Source organism: Aquarana catesbeiana, linkage group LG04, assembly GCF_042186555.1.
Source record: "Aquarana catesbeiana isolate 2022-GZ linkage group LG04, ASM4218655v1, whole genome shotgun sequence".
Lineage (NCBI taxonomy): Eukaryota > Metazoa > Chordata > Amphibia > Anura > Ranidae > Aquarana > Aquarana catesbeiana.
This window is the reverse complement of record NC_133327.1, coordinates 394218563-394232553: the sequence shown is the minus strand read 5'-3', so window position 1 is coordinate 394232553 and position 13991 is coordinate 394218563. Positions and strand designations below refer to the sequence as shown.

The 13991-nt window shown below is 45.8% G+C and overlaps 2 protein-coding genes across 9 annotated transcripts in view; one reads left to right on the top strand and one right to left on the bottom strand.

The window, feature by feature from the left end:
- HSF2 (heat shock transcription factor 2) overlaps positions 1-408 on the bottom strand; it is a 31294-nt gene extending 30886 nt beyond the window's left edge. For 3 of the 4 annotated variants that reach the window (XR_012243907.1, XM_073627174.1, XM_073627175.1), the window contains exon 1: positions 214-408. Coding sequence is in view for 3 of the 4 variants with exons in the window: in XM_073627174.1 (XP_073483275.1) it covers positions 214-306 (93 nt within the window). In the remaining variant the exon portion in view is untranslated. The remainder of the gene's footprint in view (positions 1-213) is intronic. The other variant, XM_073627176.1, reaches the window with a different exon arrangement.
- Positions 409-445: 37 nt separating this feature from the next.
- The window catches only part of LOC141140242 (heat shock factor protein 2-like), a 60052-nt gene continuing 46506 nt past the window's right edge, over positions 446-13991 (top strand). For 2 of the 5 annotated variants that reach the window (XM_073627179.1, XM_073627178.1), the window contains exon 1: positions 693-966. In XM_073627179.1, coding sequence (XP_073483280.1) covers positions 874-966 — 93 coding nt within the window. In that variant the 5' untranslated portion in view covers positions 693-873. Of the gene's footprint in view, positions 477-692; positions 967-13991 lie in introns of those variants that run through there. The other 3 variants (XM_073627180.1, XM_073627181.1, XM_073627177.1) reach the window with 3 other exon arrangements.

Here is a 13991-nt window from a genome sequence, read left to right as displayed (position 1 = left end):
GATGTGAGCTGTACATATTCTATAATGTAGGATGAGAAGTGTCCACTGACAGAGAGGTACAATGAATGTAGAACACCTAGCCTTGAGGAAAGGAGGCGAGCCCAAGAAGGCAGGCAGGCAGCGTGTGGAGAAGGCTTGGTTGGCATCATGCCTGGGCCGCTGCCACAAGATGGAAGCCGTGCCTATGTACACTCAGGGCAGAAGGACACTTACCTGACTCCATGTGATAAACTCGTTCGTGTCCGAGTCCTCCACCAACGTCCACAGTTTGCTCAGGAACGCCGGTACGTTAGAATTCTGCTTCATTGTCCCGAGCTCCCCCCGAACCCAATACAAAGTACAACCCGGCCTCACTGAGCTTAGACGGAGCTACAGCGCATGCGCCAACTAGGCACCGCACCACACCACGCCCCCCCCCCCCCCCCGAGTCTGACGCTACAGCGTCGACCGGGACTTGGCTCCTCCTTACATAAGAGGTACAACTTCACGTGGGGGGAGCTGGAGGTTTGCCAGAGATGATTGGATGATGATGAGCTAATCAATTCAGATCCAGCAAAGACTACTCGATTGCTGAAAGTCACCCAGGGTTGTCTCAGCACGCACGGACTCGCTGTCAATTAAACTTTGTGAATGAAAAAAAAAAACGTATTACAGCCTCGGCAACGCTGCGCGGCGTGAGTGGTAATCACGTGACGGAGGTTGGCTTGCTGTTGTGTCGGATGTGGATGATGGCGAGTCACGTGAGGGGGCGCGGCCATGTTTGTGTAGACAGTGTGTGGATACCATGTAAATGAGTAGGGGATAACAGGCAGAGATTTCCAGGCCAAACAGCAGCTTGAGAGGAGGGACCACAAATATTGGCGCACTGCAAACATGAAGGCCAGCTCCAGTGTCCCCAAATTCCTCACTAAGATATGGGCTCTAGTGGAAGATCCCAGAAACAGCGATTACATCTGCTGGAGCCAAGTAAGGGGGCATGCAGGGATGATAAAGGGGGCATGATGGGAAGGGGGAGGCAGAGCATACCCATTTCACTAATGATGCTGCTACATCAGGGCCATGCAATGCTGCACAATGGAGAATCACTGAAGGTGTCCTGCCATTCATTGGGATGAGAGCTGCTTTCCTTCTATCTGACAGAATGTGTTATTAAAATGTATGATTGAAAGGCAGCGCTCACACCTGAGCAGATCCATTCCCAGGCATTTTTATTTGTGTGCGAATCTATAGAAACCTGTTTTACTTGTGTATTTAGGGCCTTTTTACCCCAGGACAAGATACGGGAAACCCGTGTTCAAAACAGCACTGGGCGTGCGATTTGCTGCTGGTGTCAATGAATTTCTAACACCGCCCACCCAAGCACGTTGCAAATGCACTGCGTTTTCCTGCACCAGAACATATAGTGCCACAGTAAGGATGGACTCGGGCGTGTTCACAACCCCCCCATGTGCAGAGCCCGCCAGGAAGCTGACACTGTGCCGCGCTAATCACAGGCAGTGAGACATTTCCTGATCCGTGGCTGCACAGATCGAGATATGTCTCGCTGCCTGCGATTAGCACTGCACGGTGTCGGTTTCCTGATGGGCTCAGGCATGTGGAGATGCGAACATGCCCGAGCCCATCCTTATGCCAAAGTACCATGCGATCCAGTGCAGCGCGTTTTACTTTTTGTGCGATCAAGTACAGTTTCAGCCCATTTAAAGCGGTAGTAAAGCCCACTTTTGTAATTTTATACCTACAGGTAAGCCTATAATAAGGCTTACCTGTAGCCGAAATGAATATCACCGTTTAGGAGATGTTCACCCTGGATGCAGCCAGTGATATCACTGGCGCACGCACTCTGAAGGTCCAGCATACCTTTCTGGAATTTCAGTGCTTCATGCCAGAACCGAGGGTTCCTGCACGCATGCACGGAAGTGATGTCATTGTGGCTCCAGCCTACCACACAGCCAGAGCGTGTGAACTCAGAAGAAAGACCCGGGAGGGGCGGGAGATGTCAGCCCTCTCAGTGGTTCTCTTCGTTCTAAGGTATGTATTTCATAATGTGCTAGTATGCAATGCATTAGAGCTGCACGAGTAATCATCAAGAATCGTTATCGTGATCTTGACTAAAGAGTTTCCTGATTCTTTCTATGCAAAGATTTCTCTCTGCTCTTCTGAAGCCACAGCTGTCAAAAGAAAGGAGGAGAAAAACTGGTCAGTCTGCCAAGAATCAAAACATTCTTTATCAGTTGAACTAAGTGTAAACATTGTAACAATTTGTCAATGGAAGGGACTTCGTGTGTAAGGCCCCTTTCACACGTGCGGACCGTATGTCCGTATTTCATCCATCCGTTTTTGGATGAAATACGGACATACATGCATCCCTATGGGATAGCGGGTGTCAGCGGATGTACATCCGCTAACACCCGATGTCGTCCGCCTCCGCTCTCGTCCGATTCTGCGGACGGAAGAAAATCCTATTTTTCTATCCGTCTGCAGAGCGGATCGGAGGAACACGGACAGACGGTCCGTGTTCCTCCGATCCCCCATAGGGGAGAGCGGAGATCTGACAGGGCGGTCCCTGCACAGTGTGCGGGTCCCGCCCTGTCGTCTGCCTGCTCAGCTGGGGAAAGCGGAGCGATCCCCGCTGAGCAGCGGATAAACACGGGGCGGATCAACACGAATCCGTCCCGTGTGAAAGGGGCCTAAGGCCCCTTTCACACGAACAGACCGTGCAGGTCCGCCTGTCAGTTTTGTCGGCGGACCGGAACAGGCTATGGAGCGACAGATGTCAGCGGTGACATGTCTGCTGACATCCGATCCGCCAAAATCAGACTGACGCCCCTACGTTCACATCCGTCCCTATTGGATCGGGTGAGATCTGACGAAAACGGACATGCTGTCCGTTTTCGTCCAATCTCTATAGCGACCAGCAGCGCTCGACAAGCCCCTCCCTGCTCAGTGGGCAGAGAGGGACCTGTCATCCGCCGGCTCAGTGCAGATCAACGGAGAGATCTCCCACTGAACCGGCAAACTCAATGGCAGCGGATCCACCTCGTGGGAATGAGGGCTTAGTGGAAAAAGTTTAACCACTTAAATACTAAACCTTTTTCTGACATTTGTTGGTTTCAAGTTAAAATCATATTTTTTGCTAGAAAATTACTTAGAACCCCCAAACATTATATATATATTTTTTAGTAGAGACCCTAGAGCAGGGATATGCAATTAGCGGACCTCCAGCTGTTGCAAAACTACAAGTCCCATCATGACTCTGCCTCTGGGTGTCATGCTTGTGGCTGTCAGAGTCTTGCTATGCCTCATGGGACTTATAGTTCTGCAACAGCTGGAGGTCCGCTAATTGCATATCCCTGCCCTAGAGAATAAAATGGTGGTTGTTGCAATATTTTATGTCATACTGTATTTGCGCAGCGGTCTTTTTTTGGAAAAAATTACTTTAATGAATTAAAAAAAAAAGTTAGCCCATTTTTTTTGTATAATGTGAAAGATTTTACATCGCAAGAATCGTGATCCTTTTATTCTAAGCAAAAAAATTGTGATTCTCATTTTGGCCAGAATCATGCAGCTCTACAATGCATACTAACACATTATGCAATTGCCTTACAGGGTTTTTCTCTTAGAGCCCTTGCACACTGGGGCGGTTTGCAGGCGCTATTGCGCTAATAATAGCGCCTGCAAACCGCCCCGAAAGTGCCGCTGCTTGTATTCCAGTGTGAAAGCCCCGAGGGCTTGCACACTGGAGTGATGCGCTGGCAGGACGGTAAAAAAAGTCCTGCTAGCAGCATCTTCGGAGCGGTGAAGGAGCGGTGTGTATACCGCTCCTTTACCGCTCCTGCCCATTGAAATCAATGGGACGGCGCGGCTATACCGCCGGCAAAGCGCCTCTGCAGAGGCGCTTTGCGGTGGTATTTAACCCTTTCTCGGCCGCTAGCGGGGGGTAAAACCGCCCCGCTAGCGGCCGCATACCGACGGTAAAACGCCGCTAATAATAGCGGCGTTTTACCGCCGACGCCGCCCCAGTGTGCAAGGGCTCTTATAATCGGCCGCAGTTTACAACCACTTTAAATGACTAGGCTGAAAATTGCACTTTGTGGAAATGCACATGCACACAGCCCTTAATGCGGAGCTAAACCCATCCATTCAACTGTTTCTCAAAACAGTTGTGGTTCGTTTAGACTCGCTGTCAGGCTAGGTTCACATTAATGCGACTGCAAGCCGTGCATTTTGCCCTTCATTTGAATGGGCTGCCGTGGCTCCTAAAACTCAGGGAAAAGGTCTCTGCACCATTTCTGGAATCGTAGCCCATACGGGAACTGTAAGTGCAATGTGGGTGCGATTTCCAGTGCTTGAGTCGTGCCATTAGGACACATCCAGCGTGCTTTTCTGTGGGGGTGGCTGTGGGAACAGGTGAAGACCCACAGTGGGAACCATCCACGCAGTTATAAACCTAGCCTCAGTGGACATTCAAAACCAGCAGTTGAGCTGCTGTTAATGCCTTCTGAGCAGCCCCTTTAAAGTGGTATTAAACTCTATTTTTGTATTTTTACCTACAGGTAAGCTTATAGTAAATCTTGCCTGTATTAAATAAATATCCCCTAAACCGTTAGGAGATATTTTAGTGAGCAGCAGTGGGTGATGTCACCGTCACATTTGTCCTCGGAAGGAATGGCATACCCGTGTCGTTTGTTCAGAGCTGTGTGACGCGCCCGAGATTCTGCACGAGAGTGACGTCATTGCGGCTCAGCCATGGCAGCTGGCAAACCCAGCAGGAAGACTGGGTGAAGATGGAAGCCTCTGTAGCCGTGACCGCACGCCGATGGAGGGTTTTGTTTTACGGTAAGTCTTCAATAATATGCTAGTATGCGATGCATACTAGCACATTATGGCTTTACCTTGTAGGGGGAGATTTTTTTCTAAGGGTTTACTACCGTTTTAAACTGCAGAAAACAGGAGTTCACATGTCATGCCTGTTGCAAAAATTATCGCTCCTGTCGTGTTTGGTGGATAGCGAGCCTACCGAACATGACCTATTCAAGTGAAATGGAAAGCGCTGCAAATGCCCAGCGTTTTCTGGCTGTTTGTGCAGCAATTATGAGGGTTAAAACAGGTGGTGGTGAGGCGTCCCATCCCCTCCTCACTGCCTGTCAAACTCCTCTGAAAAGCGATCTGAACACATTTTATAGAGGCATGGTGATTTAGACACAAGTCTAAGCTTAGCCTTATGTACTAGACATGCCCTAAATAACTGTCACATTTGTTTGTACTCTTAAACGAACTGTCAAGCCATAAAATGACTGGTGTCATAACTGATCACATGTGCAGCACCATGGCAGTTGCACATCAAACAGAGGAAAAAAATGTCAGCTTCCATGGCTTTATAGTGGAACTAAACCCACCAATTTAATGTTTTCTTAAAAAAGGTAAATTTCCTGGCATGCTGGAAATGTTAACTGTCATATTTGCTTGTGCTCTCAACCAGCCTGTCAAACCATCGGTGGCCGGTGTCATAACTGACCACATGTACAGCTCCATAGTCAGGCCCCTTTCACACTGGGGCGGTTTGCAGGCGTTATTGCGCTAAAAATAGCGGCTGCAAACCGCCCCTAAACAGCCTCTGCTGTTTTTTCAGTGTGAAAGCCCGAGGGCTTTCACACTGAAGTGGTGCGCTGGCAGGAGAAGAAAAAATCTCCTGTCAGCCGCATCTTCGGAGCGGTGAAGGAGCGGTGTATTCACCGCTCCTTCACCGCTCCTGCCCATTGAAATCAATGGGACAGCGCGGCTATACCGCGGTAATGCCGTGGCTATAGCCGCGCTATACGAAGGGTTTTAACCCTTTTTTGGCCGCCAGCAGGGGGTTAAGACCGCACCGCTAGCGGCCGAATACCGCGGTAAAACAGCGCTATAAATAGCGCTGTTTTACCGCCGACGCCCCCTACCACCCCAGTGTGAAAGGGGCCTAACTGCAGATCAAACCGGGCCAAAGAGCAGCTTCCATGGCTTTTACCAGTTCCCGCCTGGCCTACAGTCAAAAGACAGTCGGGCAGGACATACCGTTCTGAGTGGACGTCATATGAAGTCCTCCCGAAATGCGCTGCTGGACACAGCGGATAACTGATCATATTTTATTAAAGTATTTGTAAACCCAAACACCAAAATGTGATATAAACTTTTACTTCATAATGGAATTTCAAGAGTTATTTGTAAAATTTTTAAATCTGCATTTCTTTCATTAACTTTCATTAACTCAATACCTGTTCATGAATGACCTTGTTCAGTCACTTCCTGGTATCGGGTGACATTGCTTTTTCCCAATTGTGCTCCTGCATTGTAACACAGGCTTCCGATGTGGACTGTTTCAACACAGGCATGATCCACTGTTGTCACCGCCAGGAAACCTGCTGTCATGCTGCCACTATTGAGGTACATGAATTCCTGTAAATGGGAATTGGCAGCAAAGAGGCTGGAGGTGATCAGCATCAACAGTTGCAACAAAGGCAGAAAAAAAGTTAAGACAAGTCTTTCATGAAAACACATGTACCATACCCAGGGGTATATTTATAAACAGATTTCGTCGCCATCAGAATACAATGATCACTGCTTGCGACTATAGCTACCCGCAGTGGTCGCACGAAAAAAAAAAAAACCTTTTAGGCTGCTTGTACTGAAGTCAATTGATAGATTGACTCTAGTACAACCAGCTTGCTCACAGATGAATCAAAATTCAGCCGGTTCCTGCTGAACCAGTCCAATTTCGATCTGTCTATGGCCAGCTTTACTGCCTGATTTCCAGCTCAGTCTAAAGCCTCGTACACACGATCAGATTTTCAGACAACCCAACGTCCGTTTTTTTTTTTTTTTTTTTTTGCGTGCTAGTCTCATGTTGAAAGTGAAGAGATTACTTACAATACAAAAATTCTCCCAAGACAGAATACAACTTCAGAAGTGAAGTAACATATTGACTAGTTTTGTATGTATTCTTTTGTTTCTGAGCATGCGTAGTCTTGCGCTTACGTATTTTTTTTCGTACAAAAACCGTACTGATTAAATGAAAATTGGATGTTGAGTTCATGTACGACAACAATTTTATAGTCTGCACAAACAGCTTTTGTCTGGCCAAAAAACGTAATCGGCTGCTGAAAGCACCGTACTAACGATCTGAAAATCGTTCGGATGAAATTTTACTTTGTATTTTCGTATCGTGTGTATGGGCCATTAGGGATGGGGGGCATCATTTATTACACATGCGTCGCTTGAGAGAAGCAAACGCTGTCAACTGCTGCTCCTGCATACATTATCCAAGGTTAAGGCTCCATGCACACTGGAGCTGATAAACTGCAGTTTATTGGAATTTGGGCGTTTTTTTTTTTTAAAGCCCATGAACTCCACTCTGTTAGCCTATGTGTCTATGCACACATGGACGTTTTTTAACTTTAATGAGCAGTGGAGTTTATGAGCTTTTTTTTTTCTGAAATTCCAGAAATTTGCGTTCAAAGTGCCGCTTTTCACCACTAAAAAAACACCAAACGCTCATAAACGCGCGTTAATTAGCGTTCGGCGTTCTATTTTTTCAATGCATTGTGGGAGTTTGGAAAGCGTTGTGGGATTTTTGGAGTGTCCTCTGTGTATTTTAATTAAAAACGCTCATCAACGCTAGTACAAAACGCTGTTAAAAGCATGTTTTTCAACCAGTGTTTTCTGCCAGCAATCTGGCGTCCAGGAAAAGCTTTTTTGAGCTTCAGTGTGCATGGAACCTAATTGTTTAGTGTTTGATTGACGTGAGTAAATAAATAAAAAAAAAAAAAAAAATGTCTTCCAGTTAGAGGAAAAATTGCACAAATACAAAATTACTAACATGCATATGGATCCTTCTAGGAGCTAGGCTTCAAAATGATCTAATATTCTATATTTGTAATACAAAGGCAAACCATTTTTGGTGCTGACTGCCATTTAATGAAGGTGTGTGGCTACATTGTTTATTGTTTTGTGTACATGCAGACCCCTGCAGGTCACATGATTGACCCCCCCCCCCCCCCAAACACTCCCTTCCCTTTTATCACTGGGACCAGGACTCACAAGCTTGCCTGTGGAGATGTAATGATGACTTTATGTATTCTCTGTTATGTTAATGAAAGGTCCTTCGGCTGCTACCATGACTGGAACCTTTTCTTTGTAATCTATATAGCATTTGTAGCAGTGGTCATATTGAGATTACAGTGGGAAATCCTTTATTGCATTGTGTGCTGTGTAATGGAAATCAAGGTCAAAAGAGCAAATATTCCCAATGATGGTATTAAAAATATATATATATATATATATATATATGTGTGTTTGTATATATATGTGTATATAGATAGAGAGATAGATATATAGATATATATATATATCTATATCTATATATAGATATAGATATATATCTATATATAGATATAGATCTATCTATCTATCTATCTATCTATCTATCTATCTATATATTTTTTTTCTACTACTGGCCTGATAAGCTATTTTTACGTGTGCCAAATAAACAACATTGTGCGCCTATATTTAAAAGATAGGTTCACCTTTTGTCAAAAAATAATAAATGCACTTTTTTTGCAGGTAAAAAACTGCATTTATTATGTTTTGTTTTGGGAGCCTGTAAAGCATTGCACCAGTGATTAGCAGATCGCTGATGCCATTCGGGTCTCCTGCAGACAGTCAGTGTATCTGCTTCCTCATACATGGAAACTGATACATTCTGACAGGAAGCATGATTGCTGTGGTAGTTCATTGAGAACTACAAGCTGACAGTTGCTAAGGCTGACAGTAGTTTTCAATTCCCAGAGCACTGTGAATGAGTGATGTTGCCGGGTGGGCGGAGCCCCATATTGACGCATTTTTTAAAACATTTTGACAGCTAGCGGGGAAAAGAAGATCCCCACCCCCCCCCACTAGCTGTCAGAGTGGGGGCCGGTGCTTTCATAACATGTTACACTCTGATTGTGGGTGTAACATGTTATGAAAGGTGAACTTATCCTTTAAACAGGATTTCTAACCTGCACCGGTCTGACTAGGCACAGATCTGTACATTGAGCTGACTCCTCTAATAGGCTTCTGTACAGATGTCTAGCAAAGGGAGTCTTGAGTTGAGAGAAGCTCCCTCCTCTCTCCCTTCTCCCTCTGCCTAGCTGAGCAGAGGGGAGGAGAGGATAGGCAGGTTCCCTCTGATCAGTGTCTGGACAGGCAATGGACAGCTCTGTGGCACTCTGCTACCTGTACTTCTCTCTTCCATCCGGCAATCAAATGCTGATTGTGGGTGAAAGAAAAGCGATGGGGGAGTAAAGCCTGCTGTATTGCTTCCTGCACAGTGACCGCGCTGGATGTGTGCTGTTCAATACTGTGCACATGCATATTCATGGCACTGCTATATATATAATATAATATTATTATTACTTCGCTTTATACAGCAAGTGTTTCTTTGCATTTACAGTTTTCGGGTTTTTTTAACCACTTGTGCTCCAGAAGGTTTTACCCCCTTCATGATCAGAGCATTTTTTGCTATTCAGTACTGCACTTCTACGCACATGCAATTTACATCATTTTTCCACACAAATAGAGCATTCTTTTGGTGGTATTTGATCACCACTGGGTTTTTTATTTATTATATAATTGAAAATAAAAAAACAAACAATTTTCTACTGAAATATATTCAATAGAATCAAATTTTCTCATAAATGCGTCGGAGGAGGGGCTTCTGCGCGACAATGAGCGGAAGTGACACAGCTTCCGGTGGAGCCACATCATTAGTGGGAGCCACGAGACAAGGTTCTGGTCTCCAGGAGCAGCGTGTGGCTTTTTGGGCATCCAGAGCCAGTGTAGATCCAGCAGAGGCTGTGACAAACACCAAGGAGCCATGGAGGGCACTACAGCATCCCAGGCGGTTGACTCCGGTTCTTCTGGCACCAGCACCTCTCAGGTAAGCATGGTGAGGGGAGACCATGGCTTACTCTGGGAGGGGGTAGGGTCCTTGTGACCAAAATCCTTCCCTGGGTGGGGAACCACAGGTGAAGGACTGGGCACTTTTCTCCTTCTCTCTGATCTAAGCACAGTGTTGGTGAGGGTCGGGGGCGGGCTCTCATGGGTGTTTCTGTCTTTCCTTTTGCTTACAGTGTAAAGCACAGGACAAGACCCAGATGCAGCCACCTAGGAGAAGATGTGCCGTATGTGGGTAAAAGCTAGGCTGCAATTGGGAGAAACCACTTTGCCCCAAATGTGTCAGCAGTTTAACTAAGGATGACTCTATGGCAGAGTGTCATAAAATCCTTACGTCTGTGAAAGACGAAAGTGCATCCACATTCAAGTCATTTAAAGGAATGATGTGTAGGATGCAGGGTGCCTCTGTGCCCCTATCTAGAGCAGCAAGTATGCCTATTCTATCTGAGCCTAGTCAGGAGGATACAGAAGATAGAGAGCGGGAACTCAGATCGCTTGCCTCTTCTAAACCGGACTCAGGGTCTGATTCTGAGGGAGAAAAAGTTCTCTCCAGATGGTCCAGGTACAGATTGACGCTGGACGATGTGGGGGACTTACTAAAAGCGATTTATGACACCTTAGAGATCAGAGAGGAGTCTGTACAGCTTTTTAAGCACAACCTTATGTATCAGGGGGTCACTGCGCAGAAGTCCAGAGTTTTCCCTGTGCACAAGTCTCTAGTAGAAACGATCTTGCTGGAGTGGGAGCACCCGGAAAGAAGACCGTTTTTTTCAGGCAGTCTTAGGCCCCTTTCACGCGGTTGGAACGTTCAGGTCCGCCTGTCAGTTTTGTCGGCGGACCTGAACGGGCGCTCTATGGTAGTCTATGGATTGACGGATGTCAGCGGTGACATGTCTGCTGACATCCGATCCGCTAAAATCAGACGGATGCCCCTACATTCGCATCCGTCCCTATCAGATCGGGTGAGATCTGATGAAAACGGACATGCTGTCCGTTTTTCGTCTGATCTCTCCATAGTAACCAGCGGCGCTCGACAAGCCCCTCCTCACTCAGTGAGCAAAGAGGGACCTGCCATCTGCCGGATCAGCAGAGATCAACGGAGAGATCTCCCGCTGCGCTGGCGGACTCCGAGGCAGCAGATCCGCCTCGTGAGAATGAAGCCTTAAACGCAGATTTCCCTTTGAAAAGGACACAGCCCATCCTTGGAACAAGTTCCCTAAGTTGGATGCGCCGCTGGCGAAGGTTTCCAAAAAGACTGATTTGGCCTTCGACGACCTGGGATCCCTTAAAGACCCCATGGACAGATGGGGTGACGTACTGCTAAAAAGGGCTTGGGATGCCTCTTCTATTGGGCTTAAACCAGCCCTTGCAGCTACCTGTGTTGCCAGAAATTTAGAATGCTGGTTAACCCAGTTGCAGTCCCATATTTCTGCAGGCACATCCAGGCAACAACTGCTAAAATCTTTTCCTTTTATTATTTAAAGCAGTTGGGTTCTTAGCTGATGCTTCTGCGGAATCTGTAAAGCTAGCAGCCAGGTCAGCAGCTTTGGTAAATGCCGCAAGAAGGGCCGTGTGGTTGAAAGCTTGGTCAGGAGATAAATTTAAAAATAAAAAACTGCGCTTAGAAAAAATTGAATACAATAGTGAGAATGAGACTAGAATAGAAATAAAAATTAATAAAAATTAAAAACAAAGAGCTGCGGTTATAAGTAAGGCACACCAATACAAATATAAAAACAAAAAAAACGCGCTAAAAAATATTGAAAACAATAATGAGATTTTAAAGTCCAATACAAAAAAAGTCCAATGGTGATAAGTGACGTGAAAACTCCTCAATGTGATAATGTTGAAAAGATGATAATTCAATTATGACATATCTATGTGGTGAAATGCTTACCAGAACGTAAGCCAAAAACAGACCAGTGGCTTAAACCCAGCCTGGGCCTTTAGAGAGCGATTCCAATGAGACAGGATCAGTCGCACTCGTGTAGCATATTCAGGTCCGCATGGGGTTATCCAAAAAATATATGGCAAAAAACATACTGATACAATAACAAACACAAAAAAACAAAAAAGGGGTGCAACACTCAACAAACCCAAATCATAAAAGTATCCTGTGTCCACAGCACACACAGGAGTGTAACGTGAGTGTCATGCAAACATGCAATAAGGTAGTGCTCTTTGGATATCAAGGACAAGTGAGCATACAACTGTCACCCAAAAGGAGGAGCATGGAAAAAATCCCACCAAGTGTAACAGGCCACATAAAGCTGCTTACCAGATGGCAAACTAGTGTGCGCAAACTCCACACAGTTAGGGACTTGACATCATAAGACGTGACAGAGGATGTATCTATATAGTGAACCTCTTAAAATTCCTGCTTACCAGATGGCCAATAAGGTAAAGCACAAGCCGAAATCCTGACGAAAATAACGTAAACGCGTGCTGGCAATCTCATCACGGGCTCAGTGGTGCATATAGTATAAAAAGAACAGCCAATAGTGTGATACCGTGTAAAACTAAAATTTATTAAACAAATTGCACTTACAATAAAAACGAAGGAATACAGCGATGCCGGCCGGCACTCAAACAAACTCCCGTCCACAACAGGGCGACGTACTGATATCACCACGTCGCCCTGTTGTGGACGGGAGTTTGTTTGAGTGCCGGCCGGCATCGCTGTATTCCTTCGTTTTTATTGTAAGTGCAATTCGTTTAATACATTTTTTTGTTTTTTTGTGTTTGTTATTGTATCAGTATTACGCTATGTTTTTTGCCATATATTTTTTGGATAACCCCATGCGGACCTGAATATGCTACACGAGTGCGACTGATTCTGTCTCATTGGAATCGCTCTCTAAAGGCCCAAGCTGGGTTTAAGCCACTGGTCTGTTTTTGGCTTACGTTCTGGTAAGCATTTCACCACATAGATATGTCATAATTGAGTTATCATCTTTTCAACATTATCACATTGAGGAGTTTTCACGTCACCTGTCACCATTGGACTTTTTTTGTATTGGACTTTACAATCTCATTATTGTTTTCAATATTTTTTAGCGCGTTTTTTTTTTTGTTTTTATATTTGTATTGGTCAGGAGATGCAGCATCAAAGCTCAAGCTTTGTGGATTGCCTTTCTCAGGTGCTCACCTCTTTGGACCTGGGCTTCAGGAGGCCTTGGAGCGTACCCAGGACAAGAAGAAAGCTTTCCCAGAGAAAAAGAAAAAAACCTGAAGGTAGAAGTCTTTTTTGAGGTTTGAGGCAGCAGACCCACAGGAGAGAGAGGGTTGTCCTAAAAAACACTGGACAGGTTACAAGGGACGTGGTAGAGGAGGAATATTATTCAATCCTCCTCAGACCACCCCAAAGCCCCAGAGACTCCTGTGTTCCGGTGGAAGGTTGGGGGACATCCTCCTGCAATTGACCAATGCAACTTCAAGCCTGTTTATATTACAGATAAAAGAAAACGGCTGGAGTTCAATGCCATTCCCACGCCCACCTTATTGGTCACCCCGAGACCGGGAGAAAGCAGGAGTTCTGAGTTTGCTGTTGGGAGAGCTGTTGGATCAACAGGTCATCAGCCAAGTACCACATGTGGAATGCGGCCAGGGGGTATACTCCCATGTGTCCGTAGTCCGAAAGCCGTCAGGCAAGTTCAGGTTGATTCTCAATCTCCACCCCCTGAACAAGTTTATCAGATACAAGCCTTTCAGGATGTAGTCTATCTTCACGGTAACTAATCTCCTGTTTCCCGATTGTTATATGGTGATGATTGACCTCAGGGATGCATATTTGCATGTACCGATACATCGGGATTTCCAGAAATTCCTCAGACTAGCAGTTAGGGTGAATTCGGAAGTTCTCCACTTCCAATTCAGGGCACTATCGTTTGGACTAGCATCCTCTCCAAGGATTTTCACGAAGGTCCTGGCAGAGGCCCTAGCTTCGCTGTGCGTCAGGGCCATTACAGTGATCCCCTATCTTGACGATTTCCTGTTTGTCGCCCAGTCATATTGACAGCTAG